Raw genomic sequence first — 27,681 nt, forward strand, 5'->3', positions numbered from 1 at the left:
AAGGTGAAGAAAATCTGTGATTCATTGGATCCTGAGTTAGAGATTTTTGTGCTGACCTGTGGTAGTTAAGCTAGTCTGTGAGGCTGAAACAGAAATCTCTGCTGTAGTTGCAGGTAACCACAGTAAATTCCTGATGCATCATGGGTCAAGAGAAGAAGCAGAGTCACTTGTTAAAGCTCCCTCAGTAAGCATAACCCACACCCAAGAAAACCTGTGTTGATGTGATGTGGGAAAATTTAATTTGAACTAGTGACCTCAGAAAGTGGGGTACAAGCCCTTCCTGATTAGGGCTGCTTTGCTGGCAGATACACTCAAATCTTGTGCATGGTTTGTCCCTATTTCACAGTGCCATAGGAGGTGCAGGGCTCCTCAGGGATGTGATGGCATTAATGCAGCCCAGCAGCCCCTCAGTGCATCATCCCTTCCTTGTTAAATGCCCCAAAAGCCCCACTTTGTCTTGCTACCATTTGGTCACTGCTCAGGAGTGGTGGCTGAGAAATTTGGAGCTGTGGATATACAGATGAAATGGAGCATCCAGCTGTTTCAGGGGCAACCAAATACATAATTAATATTTCCTCCTTAATGAGTCCTTACTCTGGGTTTAGAGTGGAGGACTCAGCCTGATCCCTGCAGGGCGATGTGTGGGGCTGGAGAGGGGATGCCCTCCTGTTCCCCTTTTGCTCTCTGCATGGAGCCAGGGAGAGCAAGATGTGCAAATGGAGAGGGAGCAGGTGTCACAGGGCTGGCCTGTGCCGTGCCACGCTGCTGGAATGTGGCTGCTCCCTGTCCCCAGAGAGCAAATGTGACCCACAGGTCTCACAGTGTGGTGTGGGGACAGGGGATGGGGCAGGGTGTGAGGCTTTGTGCAGTATCTTCTATCACTTAGGGCAGCTGAAGCTTTCCTAGTTGCTGTGGCAGCATAATAGTGCCTATGATTAAGGACAAACAAAGAGTGTGTGCTTTAGGTATATCCCATTTCACGTTAGCCCGTGAGGAGGATAAATTAGGAGATAAGCCTGAATTTATTAGGCTTTGTTCTTGGAAACACAAATGACTCTCAGGACAGCGTGTTTAACAGCAGAACATCATTACTGGTATCACTGCTAATACAGCATCGTGCATTTACACACTGCATTATTGGTTTGTGGTGAGCCAGGCTCCCTGCTAGAAACAGCTCAGCTGTGATGCTGTGAGATGAGACACTGAGCTGGGCTTCAGCAAAGGGACAGGTGAGGAACCTGGAGCAGTGAGAGAACAGGGGAAAGTGGAGTTTGGACATGAATAGTGCTGAGTTAGAACACTATGCCAAGCATGAAAATGTCCCCAAGGCCAGCAGATCTGGGGTCAGGGCATGCCTGCTGGTTTAGAAGGGGGAGGCACTGAAGATCAGCCAAGGTGGAGAGCCCAGGGTGAGGGTTTGACAGAGTGTCAGAGGGAACTGGGTGGTGAAGCAGGACTGGGCATCTGTGAGTCATTCCCTTGGAGGACAAAGCTCCTGTATGGAGTATTAGGGATCGTGGTGTGGGAGAGATTGTGCAAGACAGCAGTGTTAAGGATATGTTTGGAAGGAGAAGCCTCTGTTGGATGGCAAAGGCTGTAGGACTTGTGTGGGAGCAGGTTGGGCTGTGCAGGAGGTGGCAGAAAAAAGCAAGGAGGGAACCTGGTGCCAACCAGATTGGCAAGAAATATGAAGAGGCAGAAAAGAGGGGGAAAAGAAAAGAGAGGGAAAAATGGATCTAGTAATGTGGGGACCTTGTAATGAGGTCAGGATTTTGGAGAGGATGTTCTAGATCTTAACTCCAGCTTGAGAGCAGAAGCAGAATTGAGGCATAACAAAGCACTTCCAGTGTTTTCTGCTGACCAAATGCCTTAAAGATCTTTATAATTTGAGGCCACACCTGAGAAAGCCTGATTTTTGTCAGCCCTGAGTGCCTTGATGAATAAAAATACAAGAGGCTCTGAAGCAGCAGAGGCAGCCCTCCCAGGAGATGTGGTGACTTTTTGTGACTTTTTGAGCTGCTTTAGATGGTTCAGTGCAGACAGTGGTTGCAGTGGTTGGGTCTTGGATTAGCTCTATATACTGAGGCAGTCTTGGTGCCCATGAGGAAAAGAAAAGAAGAATTATTTAAAACAGATGTGCCCACAAGTAGAGGAGAATCTATGCCTTCAGAGCTACCAAGGTTTGCATTTATTTGTGAGCATAAATGGTGGTCAGTGGATTTTAAACTAGGAAAAGATCTGAAGTACTTGACTGGAATCGTGCAGATATTTCTTCTTACTTTGTCCTCTCTTGGATCTTCTGCTCACCTGGACTTAATATTTTCTCCCTTAATTTTATTTGGGTTTTTTTTCCTTTTTTTTTTCTATATGACCCTTTATTTTCTCCTTCCTCCCTAGCTGAATGCACTTGATTATTCTGTTTTCTTGAGTGTGTGGAATCTTACTGCTGCCTAGCTACCAGCATCTCTCTTCCCCCTTGGATTTTTTCCTTTCTTTCTGCCCTTCCTAGCTTGTCAAGAGGAGCACTTCTCCTGCCTCCCCCTCAGCCCAGCCCTCCCAGTCTGCCTGCTTTTTTGGTTCCTGGACTCCTGAACACCAGCACTTGCTCTGACTCCGTTATTTGGGGCTCCTCAGCCTGGCAGCAGTGGCAGCTGCACTGGTGGTTTTTCTGCACTGGGAACGGAGCATTCCATAGGTAAAATGATAATGGTGACTTTCCTGTGGGGATGTAATTTGACAGTTTGCACCTGTTTTTACAACTTTATTAATGACTTTCAGACTCTTCCAACAGCATATTTAACTATTTTAATACCATTGTTAAGACAGGGAGACTTAGCAGGTGAAATGGTTTTAAATCAGACTGATAGTTAATTGAAGATTTCGTTTTTGTGGCTAACTTTGAGTCACTCTAACATTCAGTATATGGTGTGCAGGATGTGGTTTGCAGGGCAGATGGACTTTGAAGTGTCACTGTCTCTTTTCAGAGCTTTGCTTGCTTGTGCTTGTCGCAAAACAAGACATCCCACATTATCATTTATTGCAAAAATAAAATGTCAAGCCAAAACAATGCACCAGCACTATAGCTGGAGCGCTTGATCAACTGCAGGATTACTCTGATGCTACCTTTTAATTCTCTATGAAATACTGAATTTTGGCTTTCTAAAACTCCTTCCATCCTTCCATCCTTGGGATATGGAAGCTGTTTCTTTTGGCAGGACATTTCAAAAAGCTTAGCCAGTGTTTTGCTCATCATTAGTTAGTGCTGCTGTTGGGTTTGCTTTCTGCTTTGTTTGGCTTTTTGTGTCCTCAGTGTTGCAGCTCACTTATTAAGCACTTGGCCTCTGGAGGAAAGGACTCAATGGATGTTAATCAGCATATAATAAATCTAATCTAAATGTTATTAGTGAAGCTTTCTGGACTTCAGGGCGCAAGCTTCAGAACATTGTTTGATAATGTGTCTCAAGCAGGTCTTCAGGAGTTGCTCATTTTTACTGAAATTTGAAGTTACCATCTTTGGGTCAGAAATAGTCAGATCTCTCCATCTGCAGTGATGGAAAAATATGCATCTCAAATTTTCCTGCTAAGTGCTATTTTAAAGGGCTCTGCAGTATCAGCCTGTTATACCTCTGAGAAATATCACTTCAGAACTGATGTCAGTTAAATAAATCATAGTAACCCTGGGTTTAGAAGCCCATGTGTCCCTCCTCTGTTTAAAAATACTCATTTTATAGGCACACCACTTCTGTACTTGGATGATTTCCACTGCATCATTTAGTGCTGTCAGTGACCATTTAACTCACTAACAGTAGGAATAAGTAAATGCCCCCCTGAGAAGTTATTTGGTTGGCATTATAGGTGTCAAGCCTTTGACTAAGCATCTGAAATAAAACTCAGCTGAAGTGGGAATGGATTCTCTGTGGATTTTTTAGATGTGCAATAAAATATGGAACTGAGGGATCTGGAATTGATGAGAAAGGTGTATCTGTGGGGGTGGTGTGTTGGGTCAAAGGAAGGTAACAGGAAAATGTAACCCACCTCAGAGCACTTATTGTTAAGAAGGCATTGTATTCACAGATGGTACCTTGTGTTCAGACCACTATATGCAGTCAGGAACATGGAGATACTGAATTTCCCCTCTTTTGGTTCTTCTCTTTCCTGTCAGATATTTGTCTGAATCTGGTGTTTCAGATGAGCCCTTGTTAGCCATGTCATGTATTAAATCTCTCATCTTTTCCACTTGCAAATACATCTGCCTCTTCCCTGGAGCAGCCTGAATGAGCAGAATGATTTTTGTACACCAGCAGCTGATACTGCAAAGCAAAATTTTAAGTAATCAATTTCAGTGTTACTTCAGTAGTGAAGGCCTACTTAACACCATTGTTTCTTGTTCATTGCATTACTTTGTAGTTTTAAAAATGTCTTTCTTACTTTTTCTTGACAGAATACAAATGAGACTGGAATTCTATTTTGCTCAACCTGACTATTTCATGCATCTGTCTGTGTCTTGCTGGCAAATAGGTCCAACTTTTTCTTTTGCCTAAGGAGTGAGCTTAGATTGATGTGGCTCTGCCTGCTTTAGCTCAGTTAGCTCATGAAACAGAGTGGGGAAATATTGCTGACATTCAGGTAGTTGTATTTTCAGTGCACAGCTATCCATGCAGTGTGCAGCCCAGGAACTGACATATTTCTGTATTAAGTGCTGACAGTCTTGCTTACTTAAAGATTAACCTACCCAGGTTTTCAGCAGTTTGTCATATGGTACAGTTGTAAACAGCAAGTGTGGAAGTGCAGCAATATGTTCATCTGCTCTTGCTTTGTTTAACATCCTTAGTGAGCAGAGCTGGAAATGGTATGTGGCAGGCTGCTGTGACTAGCTGTTATTCTGATATATTTAGATACATATATATATATATATATATATATGTGTGTAAGTCAGTTCCTGAACACTGATTCTGGCTGCTGAAGCAATGTTCTTTGGCCAGAAAAATGTCTTAAATCTACAAGCTGAAGAGAACGTGGAAGTGACAATTTTGTAGCAGCAACCTCAGAAGCCACTGGTTTGGGAGAGCAGGAAAAATGGTTGGAGTGCAATTGTCAGTGCTTGTGAGGATCTGCCCTTTGGTGTTTCTTAAACTTGGGGAAAAATTACAGAGAAGTGTGGTGAAATTTTCTTCTTGGCTACCTGTATGCAAATTGCTTGAATGCTTGAAGATGAGCTAGATTGGTTGCTTCTGTTAAATTAAAAAACAGCTGAGTGGAGGGACCATCTCTTGGATCTCTACAGCATGAGGGAGCTCTTCTGATGTCAGGAGTACCTTGCAGGTTTGTTTTAGCTTCTCATCTTCTGGAGATTGTTTTGACTTTATCCCAGAGTGGCTTTGCTTGGCCTGCACTGTGCCTGAACTCAGGTGAGCCTTGATTATTGCGCACTGATGCACAAAGCCTTTATTCCATACTTCATGAAGTGTGAATAGAGCTGGGGACAAGCAACAAGGATGGTCAGAAATCAATGAAGCCTGACCTGTGAGGAGAGGTTGGAAGGATTGGGACTTCTTGATTTGAAAAGAGAAGACTGACTGGTGTGGTAGTGGTTTTCATCCAGGTAACAGCTGCTGCAGGAGGTGGAAATAAGCTCCTCTGCATGCCTACTGGTGAGGTGGGGGGAAATAAGGAATGGGAGAAACGAGATGTGAATTTTCTAAGAGTAAGAGTAGTTAAAAACTGTCTAGTAAAAAACTGTGAGACGGTGATGTTCCTCATATGTCAACGCTGCTGATTTCTATTTCTGCCTTGCTGATTTTAATAAGAGATAGTAAGAGAAAATTACAAGGTCAAAGTGAGAGGCTGAAATTCAAGTCTGAATTGCAAGATTATGCTGTGTGCATGAGGCAAGGCATGAACTTTGTCTCAAATTGGAGATACTTGCTCTCACAGTGTTGGTGAGGTAACATCCTTGAAATATTAAATATGGTTTGACATTTTGGAATGTTTCAGAATAATGGGTTTCTACTGAAACTTTATTACCCTCACCCGTTATAAAAATGCCATTGTTTGAGGCTGTGCATTGTGATCCAGATGAACTAATTATTTATTGAGGAAGTCAAAACACAGAAATAAGGAACATTAATTGTTTGCTCTTCCTGGCAGTGCTTCTCAGCAACATTGCTAGGACAGCTAAGCAAACAAAGGTTTGGTGCAGAACTTGTGTAATGGTACAAAGTGGGGAAAGTGTTATGTCCTCCAGAAACTGGACATCCATCACAGGAACCTAGTAAGCTTGGGGGAGAAGAGACCAAACCCTCAAAGCTTCTCATATCCTTTATAAGTGGCTTCTTGGACAAAATTTACTCTAGAAATACAGATGTCCTTTCCAAACCTTCATGATGTATTTAGATATTCCTGGTTTTCTCTTTAAAATTATGTTTTTTAGATCTCATTATGTTTTCCAAGGTGAATGCTGTTAGTGGAAACAGATACCTTGTTGGTTTTTAATTTTGCTTGTGGTTTTGGGTAGCAACTGCATTTTTTTTTTCATTGTGCTACCTTTCTAGTTTTTGAACTGCAAATCAAACAATAGCAATAGCAGTAATAAAAATAATAATGCCTACCAAGTTTATGCTGTGAGTTGTGGAAGGCTTGGGACAGGGTGCTGGAGGATGTATTGTAGGACATCCGTCTATTTGTTGCCTGTTTGGATGAGTGATTAAGGAAACAATAACTGGAACTGCAGATAGGATGACAGGCTGTGACTTTCCCACTGCTTCCTTTGGAGCTGGTTGGCAGCAGGAAAAGATTGGGATATTGGTTATGTGGGGGGATTTATGCCTTGTTGTGCTGAGAACTGGGAAAGTTCGGGAAAACTCTGCTTTAAAGCTGACTGGTTCTCAGTGTAAGCCTGCATCCAATTTTCCAAACTTAGGAGATGGCTCAGAATCAGGATGAAAATCACTTCCATGATGTCTGTCAAGGTCAAAGCAAAAGTCTTGAGTAAGCATACTCCTGTGTAAAGTCCAGAGTTCAGGATATTTAAGGCTTGGACTGTGCACTTGTCTGGCCTTGACCCTTTCAGTGAAGCCCTTCAGCATTTTCACAATGTGAATAATGATAGTGATCTCTGAAATATAAGACTGGCCAAGAACACTAAAACTGTTAATATTTAATGAGTCATGTTGAAATGAATGTGCAGAAGTTTTCTTTTATTATTCTTGTCAGTGGAGCTTAATAATGGGAAGCAGGAGTTGCAGTTCTATTTCTGACTTGTGGCAGTTTGTCCATAAATGCACTGTGTCCGTTAAGTCCTCTGCCTTTATCTCAATTGACTGATTTGTAGTAGGTCCCAAAGTATATTTTGTAGCTCTCTTCCTTCTGAACGTTAATAAAATTCACAAAGTTTTAAGAAAAAAAATTATAACTTTGCATAGTTATGAAAGTTTCAAATCTAATTTTCCTTTTTTTTTTGGAGAAATTATGCTCAGAAGGAGTGCTTGAGGGATTTAAATTGTGCTGTTTACTTTCACAGCTATAATGTGCAGAATGTGTGCAGGGAGTGTAAGCTAGAAGCAGCTTGCTGTACATCAGAATATCTGAAATGTCATGCTAACAACATAGGCAGAATTTAAAATTAAAAATGGCATGGCTCTTTCAGCGAGCAGGCTTTGTAGCTATTGTTGTTGCACAGCCTTGTTCCCTAGGTGCTGAGCATTATGTAATTGATCTGGCTGTGGTTTTCCGCACTGGTCTCATCCATGCATGGCAGAAAACCTAGTAATCTGTAAATCGTGTGGGGGAAAGAGCAGTTTAGAGACTGTCCCTTGTCATTTGATATTTGAGTGCCCCTGCATGTGCCATATATTAGTTTTATTTTCTACCATGACGCCTAGCTATGAGGAAAGAACTCTCCAGAGTGTCTTAAAAGACATCTTCTATTAAAGAGGGGAAGAGTTAAGCAAAATGCAGACTGTAATCTCACAGCTGGAGGCAAAAGCAATATCCATGGATGTCTCTCATGCTTTAATTGGAAGAAAAGCATGAGAGTGTGGGGTTTAGTTTCCATTGTAAGAGTGTTTGGTGGAAGAGTGGTTGTGGAGGCTGAATGGGGAAAGAGAAGATCGGTGGAAAGTGTAAAACTCTAACAGAGCTGTGACAAATGTTTGGCACATGACAAGAGAAGAAACAAATGACTGTAATGCTTATGTTTTGTGTAGAATTCCCTAAAGGGCCTAATTTTCCCTGGGAGGAAACAGAAGTTGATACTGAACAAGGTCAGGCAGCCCATTGTGGTGCTGAAAGTGTGTGTGAGAGCCTCCTGTGCAAGATTAAATATGAGAAAAAGAAGCAGGTCAGGCAATGGACGTGGCACCAAACTAGGCTCCCTACAGAAAGTGATGTGGTATGGGCTTGAGTTCTTTCTGGTGCTAGGCAAAAAGGGCCCAGTTTAGGAGAGCTTTTCCAACCCTGTCTCCTTGGAACAAATTCCCCCTGAGAAAAGGAATTCTGGAGAAAAGACACAACTGAAAACTGAAGTGTAAATTCAGAAATGTGTTGTCGGATAAGGACTGCAGAAGGTCTGGCACTCTGGAGTGTCTCAGGACTGGCTCCATGTAATGCATAATTTCTTGAGTTTTACTGAAGTAAAGAGGTTTCTGAAGTTGGATTTTGCTTGATTCATTTGGGCCCATGTCCAGACCAGCTTGGTTTATATTTTGGCCTAATGAGTAGGTGGCTGGCATGCCACCAAGTGTATTGTTTGTTCTGCAAGAAGCATGTAGGGATTGATGAGTGTTTCTGTGGTGCTCTTTGCCTGGACCTGTCCAGGAGCCCAAGCAGAGCATGTGAAAGGGGCTGCCCAACTGGCTTTCTGTAAAGAACTGACTGTGCTTTTTATAGGAGCTGAGGATGACTATTACTTGAATTCATATTCATAGTCTGCAGTTTGATAGTGATGTTTTGTTTTTCCTAAATTGCCCTATGCTTTCAATTAGATCCTCACCCTTTCCCTTTTAGAAAAAAAAACCTCAAAACAACAAACAAAATCAAACCCAGCAAGCTGTTTGATACTGCATTTGCAAGTTGTCTGCGGTGTTCCAACTCCAGAAATAACCTTGTTTTAATGTCAGGCAAAGCCATTCTTGCATTCAAGCACAGAGAGGTTGTAATTAAGCTTTGTGCACTGTTACCTGACAAGAGATGCTTTTTAAGTGTGAACCACACACATCATTATTAGTGCAGTTGGCTGGTTGCCCATCAAAGCACTGATTATTTTCTACAACAGCTACTCCAGTTCCTCTGCTTTCAGTTTCCTGTTATCTCACATGGACATCAACAGTCCCTTTGCCAAATTTCTTAGTAAAATCATCGCCCTCCAGACTCACAGGAAGAGGATTTATCAGCACTACAGCAGTTAATTGCTTTAGGTAGCATATGCCACTGTCCTTTGAACAGTGGAGGTGCAGGAAGGTTACACACACTGTCAGTGAACCAGTTTGAAAGTGGCTCTGTCTTGGTGCACAAGTTAAGGCAATTAGTAACAGATTCAGTATCTTGGATCTGCTTATCAAAATGTCTCACAAATGTGCTGCTGAGGTATTTTGAGAAATGCTATACTTCTAAAAAGTGGCATTTTCTGTTCATTTTTTATATGCCTTGCTTAGTTTGGCCTTTTTGGGTGCAGTTACTCATTGAGTGTAGTGCTTAACAGCAGTTAGCTGCTTGAACACACAATTCCTGAGTAAATTTGTCCTTTGTATCTCATTCTCTTTCATGTATGTTTCCCAGAGGAGCTCCTTCAGCCAGATCTGTTGCAGGAGTAATTATTTCATCAGGATTTAATGTATATCTTGATTGCACTTTGAAGACATTCTCTTGAGGAGTTTTTATAATTTCAACAAGGGATCATAGCATGTAAACAAGAAAATAAACATTATCTTTCATATTAATCAACAAGACAATTAAATAATAAGCAGGATTGTTAATTGGTACTTGGAGATAGATGCTAATGACTGTCTTGAGTTCCACAATGACAGTGCCAACAGGTAGAGACTCTTTTCTGCACAGTAAAGCTGCATATAATTTAGGAGGCATTACAGCTTTAATGTGCAGCTGCAACCACAGTGAAGCTGTGCAACTGTGTTCCTGGTGTCCTATTTCAGCATATGTTTTCCTACTGAATGAAGTATTAGCAAGGGGATTTGAGATTTAGGCAGTTAAATCAGTTCTCATTGCCACCAAACTCTTGAGGTTCTGTATAAACCCATGCTTGTGGTGTTTTGCTTCACTGTGGGATGCAGTTCCTGCTGGTTTCAGGATGCAGTAGGAGTCAAAAGCTGCTTCGTTCCTCAAAGGCAAAAGTCCAGCTTGTTCTTCAAAGGACAGTGGCTTTGGGCTCCCTCTGAGTTTGGAACTAGAGCCTCATTTTTTCATCACACGAATCTTTGTCTTTTTCCAAATACTGTAGTCCTACTGTAGTGTAGGGAGAAGGAAGCATGTAGGGGGTCTGTATCTGCAAAAGTTGAAATAAAAAGGTTCAGGAGTTTAACACACACACAAGTTTTGGAATATGGAGAAAAGGATGGGAATTTTGGAGATCTGTATTGAGAGTCCTGCTGTTGTACTAACTAGCTGTCTAATTTTAACTCAAGTGTCCAGTTTTGCTCCTCAAACACAGCCAGTTCTTTGCACTGTTGCTCACTTGAAGTCAATAGTGCATCTGGAAGAAACTGTGCAGCCCTTCTGCTCTTGGTATCAATATTTTCATTTAATCTTGGTGTTAATTTCTCACCTACAATGAATATAAGCAAAGGAACAGTTTCCCTCTCTGATCAGCTTACTAAGCTGACTAAGCCTGAGGCTGCCTGACAGTGATGACAAGATACATGGCAAGGTTGGGGTTCTAGATTTACCCTAAATTCATTATGACAGCAAACACTGCCTTGGTTTCTCAATGGGTCTGTTGCTTAGAATACTTCACAGATGTTAGTGCCGGTTTGATCTCACTGAAAAGTACTTGGAGATCTTGGGCTGAAAGACATGATGAAAATATAAAGTAGTCATTTTATAAAGATACTTACTAATTTGTTCAAAGTGACAAGCCCTTATCCTGCAAGCATGGAGCAGAATAGTGGTTTGTCCCCAAAAGACCTGCTGGCATCAGCAGTGTGGTCTCAGCAGGTCCCCAGATGCTGGCAGTGGGACATCCTGTGCTTTTGCTGCCCCAACAGCCATTCAAAGGAATGGTATAAGGTAACAATTTGGATGCTTTTATGATATTTATCTGTGGAGGGACTGTCTACTGACAGTCCCAGGGTCAGATCACAAGTGTCTTTTTCAGGTGGTAAAGCTCTCCTTGACTTTGAGAGAACTGAGATTCCACCCTCATTGCCATGCCCAGTTGCCCAGCATGTGCTTGCCAACATATATATTTTATTCTGCTTAAAATAATCACTCTGTGGGGTGAATTTTATTTTCTCATGTGGGTTTTGATGTAGGCAAGAGTTTCTGTTTTGGTTTCTTGCTATATTGTTTGGTGCTGCTGATGGGGAATAGCAGAAAAACCAGATTATGTTCCTATTTTTACTCACAAGGAAGAATGTTATAATTTTAATTGTATGTTCTAATTTTTGCTCCTTCTTCATCTTTTATGTTTTGAAATTCTACATTTCAAAAGCAGGATCATTATCATTCAGCACATTAAAGCGTGTCTTGTTAATAGCTTTCCATTTTAATGCAAAAGAATGGAATTGGGGAGGCAAAACCAATTTGTCTTGAAGGAAATTTCCTGTTATCCAAGGATTTTCTGTGCAGCCAACAGGAGAGGATCTTGAGCTTGGCTTACTTGGAGTGCTATCCTCTGCCTTGAGTAACTTGTAGAGTACGAAGAACCACTTTCATAATGTTATTACCAGCAAAGTCCATCTGGTTCTGCCAGTGACAAGGGGATTTTTTCAGTTTTTTATTACATCAGTGAGATGTTAGTTTTTTTAGGATTCAGATGTCAGGCTGTTGGGGGAAATAAAGACAAGTTAGATTATAATTGACATTTTGTTGGTGGAGAAATTAACTGAATATTTTGCCAGTAATTTTTCTACCCATATTTCCTTTATTAGTGTCCTGATGGTGTGTCCTTATAAAATCAGATTAGAATGCAATGACTTGATTTGTTAAGCAGGCAGTGATGACAATGAGCATCTGTTTGTCTGGTTCAGTTTCCTGTTAACACCTAAGTAACATTGTCCTTTCTTGCTATTACTTTTATACAGAGCAGCACAGAAGCTCAACCTGTCTTCGAAGAGAAAGAAATACCATCCACCCCTGCCACACACACACGACTTCTCTATTTATGCCACTAACTTTAGTGGCATCCTGCAGCTCTGTCCTCCCCCAGCACCACCCTGCCTTCTGAGAGCTGTGTCCAAAATCAAGGACAACCCTGGCATTGGAAAGGTAACTTTGCATTTTAATATTTTAAAATATTTTTCTAGACAAATTTTAGCTGGGCTGGAAGCTTCCAGCCTGGAACAGAGCTGGATCAACTCAAGAAAAGGGTCTGGGGATAGAGAGAGCCTCATCCACTTGAATGTGCCTGAGTGCTGTTACCTCCTGTGGACTTTGTAAAGAGTAAGAGACAAAATTTCCTTTGATATCCAAACCCAGTGATCCAAACCCAGTGCCCACACAGGCTTCAGCTGTGGAAGAAGTTGTCTCTGTGCTGCCAGCAGGACTCAGGCACTGGTGCTGTGTCTCTGCTGAGGTTAAGGGGAAATGCTGAGAGGGCTTTGTTTCCCTCTGCTTCACATGTCATTGCAAGAGTATGGAAATGGAGTAGCAGTCTCACCAACTTAGGAAATGCAGCACCTTTGAAATGAAAAATTTGGGCTAAGTTTATCTAAAATTAATTAAAATACAACCCAATTACTTGGAGCTTTATTCATACTTGTAGCTGTTTAATCACTCACACAACAGAGTCTGAATACTTATTTGCATAGGGTACAAGAGATTAGTGTTTGAAGATAGAATTGAAGTATGTAGTGCACAGGAGAGCTAAAATATGCACCTAGAGTAGCTATACAAATCAGCATTAACATGAAGAGTTTGTCAGCTTAAATACCTGGAGCTGACACTTGCTCACAGAGAATACTCTGTATTTCCTAACTGAGTTTGTGCTTAATGGAAAATAAAGGAGAAATTTGGGCTATTTTAAGAAGGTGAAAAGTCACAGAGGAAAATGGATTAGTTTTTTTTCTCCTGCTTTTCCAGTGTCTTAGAAAAGAGAATATAATGATGGAATACAGTAAACCTGGCAGAGTAATTTAGACATGCCCAGGTAGAGAAGGGTTTGCTAAGGAATGTCCTTTCTATGTATGAGTTTTAACAAAACCCATTTCTTGTCCCTGGTTTTTTTTTCTTCTGTGTGACTCAGTACTTGGCACGAGGAATAACAGGGAGCATTGACATTTCTGGGGCATTTTGCCTTAGGAGCACCTTTAAAGTGTGATTGTATTTCCTTATGCCTACAGCTCAATAAAACTGTCTCTGCCCTTCTGTGCCTGCAGCTGTGTGTAGCCAAGAGACCACAGCCTTTTTCCTGTGCTTTGAGGGCAGCTGGGGGAACTTCCCAGCATGACTTTTGTACCTCATGGAAAGCACTGGTTTATCAGGTGTCTTCAAACAAAGTCTGTGATCAAGTGCTTGATTCCAGAGGACAGGGGATGATATGCCTTGGGTCATGTGCTCTGTTTTCATTAGTGAGTAGAATGGAGAACTTTCCAAGGGAAAAGCTGCACCAGAATTCCAAGGATATGGCAGAAGCCTGATCAGCTCAGCTCAGAAGCTGGGAGCTTCTCCTCCAGCACAGGTTATGTCTGTCTGTTGACCCTCAAAATATCTGTTATTTAGCTCTTGGCTGAAAACATGAAAAACATAGAATCACAGAATATCCTGAGTTGGAAGAAATATACAAGGATCATAGAATATTGAAGATTCTGTTTGTTGTGATTCTTGGGGATGGTCCTCTGCAGGGCCAGGAGTTGGACTCTGTGATCCTTGTGGGTCCCTTCTAACTCAGCATATTCTGTGAATCTGTGAGGGTTCTAGCTGGTCCTTATCACCAAGTACTTGTTGACCACAATTTGGAAGAATCCTGTGCTTTGCTGGAGAGGATAAGAGTTCTCTGTTAATTGAATCAGCCCTTTAGTCCTTGAGTTGAGATTTAGAGCATCCAAATGGTGATGGAGTAGTCTAGTTACCAGTTTTAATGATCCTCAAAACCTACTGTGTTTCAGCCATCTCTGAAACACAGTGTAGTGCAGGACCTACTAAATGTCCCTTAACCCATTCCTCTTTTGCAACTTCATAAATATCAGTGTTTGCCTTAAAAAAAACCCTCCAGCACTACAGCTTTTTCTAAAAATTATGAGTCAGCACAGATGAAATTTCATGTGTCTGAATTCTTAGAACTTGTGATCCAAGAAGTGTCATTCCTCTATAGATGTTGTTTAGTACTAAAATTTCATAGTTTCACCTTTTCTGAGCAATGCCAAACAGCTTTTGATGGCATGTAGCTCACTATGGATTAGCACTCTCCATTATTTCCTACTCATTGGCTTCTGCTGATCAAGATTTACTCAGTTGGTGTCTCATGATGAGGGTGACAGGAATAAAGCAATTAGTTCTCTTCCTCACTGCTTTAAGTACCCCGGAAGTGGAGAGGACAATCAGTAAACACTGGCAGTTGTGCTGCCAACTGGTCCTCAGTTAACATCAATCTCTCTTCTAACAGCTTTTTACTTTAAATTCCTCTTGTTTATAATTTTCCTCACCTTCTTGCAGCCTGTCCAATAATGAATATAAGATACCCATATGGAACAGAATCAGTGATGAATTCTGGAGTCACTTTTTCCTACCCCAGCATCTGTGGCTGTGGTTGGTATCTTGTAGTGGTTTGGGTGATCATTCCCCTGTCATCAGTGTCCCTCACTATCACTGTGTGGTTACAGTCGGTTAAACAGCTGGTGAGGCAGCCTTTCCCTCCCTCACCTCTGAGGAGAAGTTGTTGTGTGAGAATGAAAAACACAAGTAACAAACTGGAAACCCTTGCAGTGTCCAGGATGCTTCAATGAGAGGAATGTGCCTCCCCTCATGAAAAAATGAGGAGATGAATGATATGCCAACTGTGCCAAAATACTATTTATTCTACATGAGTAGTGCCTGAATACTGCAGTGACTAATTATTGTTTGTACTGACACATTCTGTGCAGTCCCATTTCTCATGAATACACTGGAAGCTTAGAGTAAAATACATGTTGAAGCATTTACAATGGCAAATATGACTGGCTTTCTGTATTGTCTCTGCAATAGTAATTTTAACATTTTTTTCATCCAATGATACTCAGGGTTGGTTCAATACACTTTAAGAGACACAGAAGCAACGTGGAAAATATGATATAATTTTTGGGCCAACAGAGAAATAAAAGTTATTCTGAACCAGGTGATGGGACAGTTGTATCTAAGGAACTGACTGAAAGCAGCATCTGGACTGTCTTGTGTTCTGCTGTGGTGTCAAGAACTGAACGTGTCCTGCCAAGGGTTGTGAGACCTAGTCTTGAACATCTGAGCACACATCAGGGGAAAGGAGGAGACTTGAGCTCTTGCTTTTCATAAGCCCCATGGCTGCAGCAAATGCAGTTACTGTGCATTGTGAGCACTGCTGGGCGAGGCAGGAATGTGGAGAGATTGTGATGGCCAGTTCTTGCACTTGCACTCAGTTATTGATTATTTGAGCCCAAGATCTAAATTTATTCTTAATTTCACATCATCATCTCCATGCTTATCATCCAGTTCTTCTGTGGTGAAATTGCTATACAGCTTTTATGGTTGAATACATTTGTTATTAGAGACTTACTGCAGCAGAGAGCCCTTTAATATCTTTTGCAATTTGTATTTATAATTTCTCACTGTTTCAAGTGGTCTTCTGGAAGGTGGAAAATAAATGTCTTATTAATTTCTTTTACATTTCAGAAATACCAATTTTTTCTGCTTATAATAATTTCAGCAGCAGTGTGTGGACTTGTCCTGTGATACAAATCTTTAATTAAGCCTTTTGCTTAATTTTTTTTAGTGGGACTGCAAAATGTTATACACTCTCACAGGTATTTGCTGGGGTTGTCAACACACAGGAATACCAAGCAGGGAAAAGTTGAAAAAAGCGCAACAATTTAGAACAGCAGGTCTGCCTTGGACCTGTGTTTCATATAATCAACAGTAATCAAACTCCTGCACAAAGGAAGATGGCACTATCAATTCAAACTGGATACTGAAAGGGATTTTGCACACTGGCTGATAAATGTTACATAGCAAATTCATACCTTTCTCTTGAATGTGCCAAAAGCATCAGAGTCCAAACCATTTAGTTGAATCGTACTTAAAAGGCAATGATCCAGTGCACTATGATTCTTGTAACTGAATCATTTTTGTGGTCTCTCTGGGTGTTATTAAATTTAATGTCAGAATAGTAGGAAAGACGTCTGAAAGCCATTTAATATTGTCACTGGAAAGAAGTTAGATTATACTCAATTTCTGACATTAATGTGCTACTTAAGATAATTTATCATATTGTGGTATTAAGAAAGACATCCTTTTTACAGTGGCTGCTGTATAGCATTCTAATGGGCTATTTTTCTTTAGCATGGTGGGAAGCCTTTTTCATGCAAAATGTTATTTTCTGGGGTTCTATTCAGCTCATGCTTTATAATACTGCATCACTTACAACAGCAACTTTAAGTGCTTGTCTCTTCCAAGGATTCTGTCAATTTTTTTAATGTTAGAATGACAGAATGCTCCTATGTGAGACAATTGAAGTGGAGCATTTAGAGAGAGCCTGAATTGTCAGACATGTTTCTTGGACAGGTATATGCATACTGCTCTCCATTTATGAGTTTTAGACATTTACTTCCATTTATGCTTTACTAAGCCATAGCTAAGGTACTGCTAATATGATTTACTGATCGTGCAGGGTTGTCTTAGGTGTGCTGTGTGTCCCATTCACTGGTTCTTATGGTGGTTTTATGATGGATAACAAATAGGTACTTAATTTTGTCATCTTTATGCTCCTTGTTCCCTAATGACTGAAGCATTATTTCTGATATAAGCCATGGATCACAGTAAACACTCACTTATCCATGTAGGTACCACTGCATCATCCAAGGTACTTGCAGCCCTGCCAAAACACCTTGAACTGCTTAAACAAAATGTGGAAAAGTGAGATAGAAATACATAAGTTCTTGTACTTTGTTTTCACCTAGAAAAAATGAAATAGTTTTCCTTCATGTTTTCTGAGAGTACAGAATTCTTTTTTTAGCAGAGTACTACATAGATGTGATTTTTAAAAAAATTTTGTATTTAGGTTCTCCCAGGGGAGCTAGATGGTCTCTGCTAGTGTGGCAATTTTGCATATGAATTTGCCATCCATTGGTAGTGGCAGTATATGAAAGGCTTGTAAGAACCACCCATGGTAAAACAATTTAGCAAGGGTTATATATCTGTCAGTTACAATTAAATCCATGAAAAATATTGGCTCTGAACTAGGACTTTCGTAATGTAATTTACACTATAGTTGAAAAATAAGTGATTTCATTGGAAAATGGTCTTCATTCAACAGAATCTGAATTCTTTGTAATTTCTTGCTGAGAAATCTTAATTCAGAGGGGCGGGTGTCTTAATGTAGTTATTTAATTAACCTGCTGTTTTACGCCATTTTGTGAACATTGGACAAAATTAACTTCCTGGCTCCACAATGCCTGTCAAGGATACATGTTTCTAGGGAATATTTAGTGTCCATTCAAATTTGTTATAATGACATTTATTGCTAAAGACCAAATTGCTTCTTCATTTAGGGATTATGATACCGCTGTAATGCAGAATTTGACCAGAATTTTTAAAATGGATTCCAGTATAGTGCCCGCACCTTCCCAAAATACAGACAGAGTTGATTCTAGTAAAAAAGGCTTGAGCACATGTATTTTAAAATTTTACATGCTTTTAATCCATTCCTTTTCATTTTTTCCTTCTCGTTATGTCTAATATGAAACTTGACAACTCTATAAGCATCAGATGCTAACAAAGCATCACTACAAAAACATAAACACTGCACATCCATTGATTTTGAAGGAGGTACCATATGTTACACTTATGCCTGTGCTAACATACTTGGCTGGGTCAGGACTCTTAATTTCCTCAACATTCAAAATGCCATGGAATCTAGTCATTACCTAGTGAATTAGTGGAGTCTTCTCTGTCTACTTGTCTTTCCCTAATTAAACTGTGTAGAGTGTTTGGCACCCTCCACTGAAAGATGAATGACCAATATTCTAAGATATACATATATACATATATATAAAAACTATTTTTTTTGGTATTTGCTGCCTAAAACATGTAGTAGAGGTCCATGATAGTCTTAGGACCAGAATTCAAATTTTCAAATCATCTTGTTGTTTAAGTGTGAGATGGTCCTTCCCCTTTCTCTGATGTCAGAGTTTAAAGCCTTTCTGTCTCTCTTGCTTATGGGTTAATAATCTATGAGAACCTGATTGTCAATCTCCTGACTGTTTCTATTTAGGATGATGTAGGATTGTGTCATTCTCTCTGTTGATCATTGGCTCTTTTCTCTGCAAATTCAGGCTTGCACATGATTTCTTCTGGGACAACACGTGCCTCCCTGGTCTTGGAGTTTTGTATTCTTTGATGTGTGTTTGTATTCTTTGTGATACCTCCATTCAGTTTGGATCCAAACTATATGGGCCTCACTGGATAAAATTGCCAGCTTGCTTCTGACCATCCATCTCACCTTCAGCTGTCACTTGCTTCAAATTTTGGGTTTCACAGGTTTTTGGTCTGTCTCTTCCTTTTTCCAGACCTGCTTTCTGGCACTGACATACTCTTGATGCTCTGCACTGTCCTGAAGCCAGCCCATTGCTTTGCCTGGTGTGACTCCTCTGTCCTGTTCTCCTCCAGTCCAGCTGGTTCAGGGTGTTGGGGAGATCTGGAAATTATGAACTCACACTAATGGGTCACATGGAAATGCTGGAGAAGGTCACAGCACGCAAACAGTGACTCCACGTGACAGTGGGACAGAAAGTCTCTCCTTGTGACCCTTTGGTGTGAAATGGAGTAGCCAGTATCAAAGGAGGAGGAGTGCTGCAAGGGGAGTAAGGGCTGGTGCCAGCCAGGATGTACATCCCTCAGTTTCTGAGATATTTTGGTGTTCAGGTGAAAACTGTTAAATGTCCACCCAAATTTGACTTTCATAAAGGTTAAAGATCTCAAGATCTAGAGTTTTGTCTCTGGACTCCAACAGGTTACTGATATTTGAGTGGATCTGTGGTTCTGTAGTGATCTCATAGCCTTGTCTTCCACACAAAAGACACTTCTTTCTTCCCCTTTTTTTTTTTTTAATCCACCCTTTTGCCAATTTGTCTCCTTAAAATCCCATATGTTTGCATAAAACTGGTGATTTTTGTTCTTATGCTTCAGCATCCATCCCTTAGATTTGCCCTTGCATAGCTGGAGTAGATGAATTCTAGTAGCTGTTTTCTTTTGTCACCTTTCTTTGCCCTGGCTTCCACTGTAGGCTGACAGATAAACTTAAAAAAAAATAAAATTCTTTGATTGCTTGGAAGCTCTCTCTCACCCTTGCCAGTGAAGGTTAAAATAACAGCAATTGTTGGGCTGTGTGAGGAGCCTCTGACCTTATGCCACCCATTTCTAGAGCTTTTCCAAATTAGATGCTAGTTTATTTATTTTTTTGAATTTTTTATCTCGTAATGACCTATTCAAGATATATTTACCATCTTCTTTTCCCAAGTACTTTTGATTTTAATAGGATTTCCTTCAGCAATTCTGCTGACCTCCTGGTTTCTGCATATACAGGAATTTGGAAAAGTTCAGTAATGGAGTGTGAACCCTCAGTGTAGAAACCCCACCAGATTAGAGTCAGTTAATGAATGAGATACTTCAGTTGTTTCCATGACTTAAGCTGTCTTCAGGCACTGAGAAAATGTTAATAAAGTGCAAATATTGTGATATTTATGTTTCTTTTATTTTTATTTACAGAAATTGAACTCAAATACAAACCTAGTCTCTTTTTCCATCAACATCCTCATTAAAATAGAGCCTCTGTCCAGTATTCAATGCCTGCATGAATGTCTATGTACAAAGTCCTATATACTTCATATTTATAAACTTTCACTTGTAATTCTTTTTTACTTTGTGTTGTTCTTTGCATTGAAGAAGAAACAACAAAAGGGGGAGAAAAGGTAGTAATAATACTGACTTTTAGCAAAAAGGGTCATTCCCACCACAGGATGAATGTCTGTGTTAGCTCTCCTTAAGGAATATAAAAGTTGTGTGGTGCCCTGTGCCTGAGATGACTTTAGTGAAATCACCAAATTTGTATTGTCTTTTCCTTTTTTGTGTTCCCTCTCTCCCCTCACCCCCAATCCTTTTAGCTCTCTTTGATTCCCACCCCCTGACCTGTTCTTTTTCCTTTAGACCTGTCTTATTCTTCCATTTCTTTATTAATTCTCCTCTAAATTTCTTTTGTTGTGTTTCCTTGCTTTGTACAAATGTAAGCAGTAGCTGGTATCACTGCAGTTGGAGGTGATCCCAGAAACCTGGACATGCTGTCAAATAATTGCCCACAAAAGGTGTGATTTTGAGTGGGCCTGAATTTAATTTTACTTAATTCTAATAATTCATTTTCATAAGCAAATAAAAACATTAGAGTGCAGTCATTGCTGATTTGCTCCCTAGTTATGGGCCAAAGTTCCTTTCAAGTTTATGGGCCCTGTGTTATCCTGAATTCTCCCTCCCTGCAAGCCCTTGTTTCTGGATGATTTTCCTGTACCACATATTGCTGTCTCTACAGGTGAGCATGCCTTTTGTATGAGAAGTAGATAAAGAGACCCAGGAAAAGCTGCAGTTAAATTGCAAGAGCTACGCAGGCTCTCTGGCACTCACACTGTACTGTTTCCCTGCAGTTTTGACTCCAGAAGAATACTGGAATGAACTTCGGAGCTGAGAATATAAACCTGTCACTTAAATTGGTCCTCAACCACAGGCATGCAGGAAGTGTGAGAAGAATAAACAGTATTACACCAAACCTGTCCTTTATACACACAGAAGCATGTGCATGCACCCAGGATCTGCCTGCTCTCAGTTTTTGCTTTTGTGAGGGGATATGTTTGAGTAATCTTTGTGCTTGATGGCACTTCCATGAGCATTTCTGCTTTATTTCTGAGTGAAATGAGCCTGGCTCAGCATCATGAATGAGTGTGGCACATTATAACTCTGCAATTACTGATACATATCACATACAGATATATTTAGTGGGCAGAAAAACTAAATGTGAAACCTGTTTTTCTAGTCTGAAAACCAGCTTTTATACACAAAACACTAAAGGAGGAAGTCCCTCAAGCTGCTTTTCTCTTCCCCCTCACATTTGTCTGGAAAGCTCACTTCCATTGTAAACATGAAGATGACCCTTGAGTCCTGCTAAGTTTGGGATCTGATTCATTATGGGATCTGATCCATTATGGGAAGCTATTTTAGTATCTTTCTGATTCAAAGAGGTGGTCTTAAAAAGCTAATTTGTCACAGAAGGATTTTCTGTGGGTGAAGCCATCACTGTGTTTAGGGGGAGCAATGCTCTGATGGAGATAACTTGCTGTTTAGGTCAGGAGCAAGCCAATTTTCCTCTTATCCAAGCTCTGGCTGCTATAATCTAATAATAGATGGAAGAGAGAACAGAAAGGACTGTTTAGATAAGTGCTTTGAAAACAGCATATATTTTAAAATTCATTTTAATCAAGTGACTCTGAAGTGGGCATTTATACATACATATATTTATATATTTAGGGTTTGTTTAATTTTTTTATTTTCCCCTGAGGGAGGTTATTTTTTATGAGCACCTTGGTAGCATGTCAAGGTTGAGCTAGCAGGCTAATACACAAAGCTGGCTTCATGCAGCTTTTATGGGGAAACAGCCTTGAGTGTGTCACCTCTGATGCACTTTGCTTTTGAGGCAGCTGTTTCATTTATTCTAAGGTTTGCTTGTTTTCTGGGACTGTATTTTCATATTTGTATTACTGTGAAAGGCAAAAGAAAAGAAAGTGTTGGAGCAGGGGACACCTTAGTCAATAGGTAGAAGAATTTGCTGCTGTGTTTGATGGAGCCTCCTGCAGTCTTTATGGGAAGGGTTGGTTGTTTCTTAACCTCTTTGTTTAGAAGAAATGTTGGGGAAAAGCTTTTACAGCTGCTTTGTGGAAAATATTTCCTTTGAGAGTGCTTGAGGAATTGTGTAGGGATGCCTGTGTGCAGCTTAGCCTCCATAGAGAAAAGGAGATGGAAGAATGGGACAGTTGAGAACTTAAATATTTGAATTACCTGCCCTCCCCAGCTGGTAAAGGCAGGGACAGTTCAGCATGGTGCTTCTTGCTGCTCCCACATCTGCTGTGGATCATCCTGGCTTGGCCACTGCATTTCACTGCACACACTGGGTGCAGATGTGTCTGCTGTCACCTTCTCATCTTGTCTGGTACGAGTGTCCCTCAGTCCCTGAGGGTGGCTCAGCCTGCTCTGGTCTCTGCTTGTTGCCTGCATTTCACATGCTGTGCTCTGCTGAAGGAGATTTTCAGCTTTGGTTCTTCCTTTGCCAGTATCTCTGTGGACACAGAAGTGAAGGGGAAGTTCTGACTGCAAAGTCCACTTTTTGGTAAAGACACAAGGAATGTGTTCATGGAGTAAGTGCACACCATTTTAATGGCATAATATTCTTGAAACGAAGTAAGTAGGAATCAAATTGTTCTGGCACGTTTAAGGTCACATTTAGCAAAAATCTTATTGAAATGGAGAATCATTCTTCATGAGAGACAAGTGCTTTTAAACCCAGCTTCTACATGCAATGTCCAGCTGAGGGCTAAAAGTGAGCCTGACCCATAGAACCACAGAATTGTCTAGGTGGGAAAGGACCACCAAGATCAAGTCTCGCTGTTAGCCCAGCACTGCCAGGCCCACCCCTAACCCATGTGCTTTAACAGGAGTGGCTGTTCCCTGGCTGTGCTGCAGAAGATGAAGGTGCTGATGGGTGCTGTGGACAGTGCATATGTAAATTGTTCCAGCTATGGCATATTTCAGCCTCCACCTGGTTAACTCTGGTGCTGTGAGAGTTGCTGGTAGTTGAATAAGGAGATTGTACTGTTGTTCAGCTTGTTACTGAAACATTTCATACACCATGGAAAAAGCAATTCTCACTGAACATTGCTTTTCTCTGAAGTCTGATCTGTGGGCCAGTTCAGAGCTGAAGTTGCACCTGTAATAGTAATTTGCTTCAGTGCAAGGTATATAAAACATGCTGGTTCTGACATGGGAGCATTTCATAAGGCTAGATGGTTGTAAGTGGGTGTGAGGCAGTATTTCACAGGTTTTTAAAGTAAGAGTATGATTTCCAGGAAGCTTAAAAGAAGCAGGTGTGCCACTGTTGCTGAATTTTCCTGAGACTCAGTCACTTGGCTCCCTTAAGGTGCTTTGGAAATCACAGCCAACAAGTTGGAGCTTTCGAAAGATACTGTCTTAAAAACCTCTGTGTAGGATATCATAATTTGTAGTGCTGCAATAGAAGTGTACCTTTGTGAGAGGTTTCTTTTCCAGCTTTTTGACCTTTTAGTGGTTTGTGGTTTGATTTCTTTTCCCTTCTTTTTTTCCCCCATTAAATCTGCAACTAAGCACTGAAGAATCTAGCAATGACAGCATAAAGGCAACTGCCTGGGACAGGTGTAAGAGAGACACCTTTTTATTAGAATAACATGAATGAGAAATTGAAAGTTTCTAGACATATTTCAAATGCAGTAGCTGTCTGAGCCTTGTGTTATTCAGACTGGTTTTCAAAGTGTCCCTTCGGTCACATTGAGTACTTGAAAGGCAGGAGAATAGAATTTTCTTTTCTTTGGCATCGTGTTACACCTACAGTGGATCATACTTGCAGATCAGACATTTATAAATTGAATTGGTAAAACTGGAACAGCGTCAACTGAAGAGACAAAGTGCACCTTTGAAACCTAATTAGTTCAGTGAAGACCCCAGGCTGGAAAATCTGGCTCTGTTTTTGTCCCACGGTTGTTCTGACATACCTACACATGACAAACAAACACATCATGGGAAGGGGAGTGGGTTTGGGAGGAATGCTTTGCATGTGTTTATCTGTAGCTGGGAACTCAAGTCGTTGCTTTCTTCTGAATCCTTGCAGGTGAAAGTGATGGTGCGGATTTGTTCCTCTCAAGGGACACACGAAACATCTGAATCCATGTCCTTCCTAAAGGTAGACCCACGAAAAAAGCAAATCACATTTTATGATCCAGCAGCCACTGGGCCCTCCAGTGCAGGTCACAGAAGAGGTGTTGTTGCTGTCCCAAAGATGTTTGCCTTTGATGCAGTTTTCCCCCAGGATGCTTCACAGGTACTGGAGTCACTCATGTAAAACCTCTTGAGTCTTCTCTTGGCCACTGCATTTGATTGCCTGAGGAGTTCCTTCTGTTTCTGGGGAATTTTATTTGAATGAGTTGCCTTAATGCCTGGAGAAAACATGGTAACTAATGGACAAGTGGTTAAATTCTTACATCTTCTGTTTAGTTGAGATATAAAATTAAGGAAGCATACCTGGGGAGATGGGTCTGCTGATGAACTTACCTTCTTGTGTATTCTCTTGTTAGAGAAAGGCACACAGCCAGCTTGAAATACAGTTTTCCCATCCAGCTAGGTTTTAACCCATTTGATGGGACTGAAATAAAGTCCTTCCCCACAGCTTTCAATGGGAAATAAACATGTGCTTAATGTTAAACTAAATGCTGTTAGGAGGAAAGATGAAGCTAACCTCTTGGGACTGTTATATTGGAACAGGGAACTTTAATATTATCTGCACCTTTTCCAGTTTATTTATACTGTGGTTTTGGCTGATTATTTTATGTTGATGGTTATGCTGATGGAGGTGCATGTCTGTCTTTTGGCCTGCAAAAGGGAGCATTTATTCAGTAGTAGCCTCAGACCTGAAATCTACTACACAGACAGGATGGCTGGTCTTTGAGAGGATTGGGGTCTGCTGTATATTCAGTGAGGTTGCACTCATGGACATCTGATAAGTCCTTCTGTGAAAAATCTTTGGCTCAGAAAATAAAATCCTAGAACAGCTTTCAAAAAGAACTAATACAGCAGTTTAATTTTTTCGGTCCCAGATTGTAGATAAGAAAATATCTATTGAGTCTAAATTCTAGACAAGCACTAAAGATGGGGAATAACTTCCCCCACACATCAGGGCCCAAAGCACAGGTGGCCACATCCAAAAGCTGTTTTTAGATCCTGCATAAGTCCAAGCAGGGTCATTGTGCAGAAGTATGCAATAGTGATCTCAACCCAAGTCCAGAACTGGAAGTGAGATTTTCTTACTTGTGCTGCCAGCCCTGCTGCAGGGTGGCTGGTCACAGCCTGCATGTCTGCTGGTTTTGGCACCAGTCCTTCAGGCTGTTTAGCCCTGGTTTAGGATGGCTTTTCAGTGCCTTGTGGCAGCCCTGTTGGGTGGCCTGTTGTGATGTTTTTGGGTGACGTTGGCCACTGCAGCCCCTTCTGTGGTGGTGTTTTTGCTGGAGGGAAGCTTGCTGCCATGCACCTGCAAACACAGCCTTATCATTTCACTGTAGTTACATATTTACAGCAGCCTCCTCCCCTGCCCCCAGTTGCTGTACTTAATAGATCATCTTATTGTGTATTTGAAACCTTCCCTGACGTGGATAAACTGGTTTTAGCACAATCAAGTATTTTAGTAAATTTTCTTTATTGATGATGATGTTTCCACTGGAAGAGGAAAATGTAATACTATGAAATCTTATTCAGGGATCTTAATGCATTTTCTCCAGTATGGATGTCTTTTTAATTCCTCTGAGCACTCCTGAGTAGCTTAATTTCAGTGGAGTTGTTACTATTACTGAATAGCCTTGGCTAAGCTATTATACCAGCAGGAAGCCTGGTTGGATAGCATTCAGTTTGCTACATTAGTCATAGAATCAATATTCCAAGAGAATAGGTTTAATAGAATTGAAAACTATTTTAGGCTGTAGTAGCATATTTTATTATTTTTTGAGATAGCATAGTTACTAAAATAATAGGACTGATGCCATAAAAATGGGGAGAATATTGCGCCTCAAAAATATTGAGTCATTCATTTCATTACAGAAGAACAGTAAAATCCACAGCAGTATATGCTCTTTCACTTATTTGTCTCCAATTTTTCTTTCAGGCTGAGGTATGCTCTGGAACAGTAGCAGAAGTAATCCAGTCTGTTGTGAATGGTGCAGATGGTTGCATATTTTGCTTTGGTCATGTCAAGCTTGGTGAGCTCCCAAATTCGTTACAGTTAATTACTATGTCAGTCTGGTAATTACATGCTGTCAGCTCCTGGAACAATAAACCTGGAGTATATGAATAGATTAGAATTTCTTTTTAATTAGCTTTGCAAACTTATCACGGTTTATTTCTACACTGTGATTGTAAGTTTTAATTTGAAAAGGTAAAATGTAGCATCAGATTAGCTTGTTCAAGAGCAAGTTTATGTAGGTGCATTGTGATGAAAATCAAAAGATCAGAGATATTTTTAACATTAATTTGCTGTGGGTCTGGCTTGCAAAACTTGCAAGCCTAATTGAATAAATAGTAATGGATTATTAATTAAATACTTTGAATTTTTTCATCTGTTCTTTCCCTTATCTGTGCAGCACATGGCATTATGTGTAATGTACCATGATGATTATCAGGTAGCAATATGAAGACATACTGCCTTGTACAAGAAAGGTTAATTGTGTTTATGTTTGTCTTTTCATTCTAGGAAAATCTTTTACCATGATTGGGAAAGATAACTCCACACAAAGCCTTGGTATCATCCCCTGTGCAATTTCTTGGCTCTTCAAATTGATCAATGAACGTAAAGAAAAAACTGGAACTCGTTTCTCTATTAGAGTATCTGCTGTAGAGATCAGTGGCAAAGATGAAAACCTTAAGGATTTGTTAGCTGAAGTAGCCACTGGCAGCCTTCAGGATGGCCAGTCTCCTGGGGTTTATCTGAGAGAAGATCCAATATGTGGAACCCAGGTATAATGAATAGCACAACATAGATTTTTCTGAGCCTGACTTTCTTCTACTTTTTATTTCCTTTTATCTGACAACAATTATGACAACTTTTAAGCCAGTAAAAAAAATTTATTGCTTTTAATTTATAAGCTCATCTCCCATGGTGTACATATTTGTTTCTCTTAGTGCCCTGGAGATTTAGCATGTTCAGAAAAAAATAATAAAAAAATGCCCCTGTGCTAATTAGTCATTTTCTTGTTTATATTCAAGCTTCAAAACCAAAGTGAGCTAAGGGCCCCAACAGCAGAGAAAGCTGCCTTTTTCCTTGATGCTGCAATTGCTGCCAGGAGCACCAGCAAGCCTGAATGTGAGGAGGAAGATAGGAGGAATTCACACATGCTCTTTACTCTTCACATATACCAGTATCGCATGGAGAAGAGTGGCAAAGGAGGAAGTATGAATGTTCTTACCTCATTGTTTATTTTTAAATGATGTGGTCTTGCATTAGTTTTAATATTAATTTGC

At 40.5% G+C, this 27,681-nt stretch overlaps 1 protein-coding gene across 1 annotated transcript in view; it reads left to right on the top strand.

The window, feature by feature from the left end:
* KIF26A (kinesin family member 26A) overlaps window positions 1–27,681 on the top strand; it is a 94,449-nt gene that overhangs the window by 53,910 nt on the left and 12,858 nt on the right. The window contains exons 4-8 of the mRNA XM_054286840.1: window positions 12,255–12,438; window positions 24,290–24,499; window positions 26,330–26,423; window positions 26,915–27,177; window positions 27,427–27,610. Coding sequence (XP_054142815.1) covers window positions 12,255–12,438; window positions 24,290–24,499; window positions 26,330–26,423; window positions 26,915–27,177; window positions 27,427–27,610 — 935 coding nt within the window. The remainder of the gene's footprint in view (window positions 1–12,254; window positions 12,439–24,289; window positions 24,500–26,329; window positions 26,424–26,914; window positions 27,178–27,426; window positions 27,611–27,681) is intronic.

Source organism: Melozone crissalis, unplaced genomic scaffold, assembly GCF_028551555.1.
Source record: "Melozone crissalis strain CALT ecotype California unplaced genomic scaffold, PUWL_Pcris_2 ptg000056l_1, whole genome shotgun sequence".
In the NCBI taxonomy this organism is placed as follows: domain Eukaryota; kingdom Metazoa; phylum Chordata; class Aves; order Passeriformes; family Passerellidae; genus Melozone; species Melozone crissalis.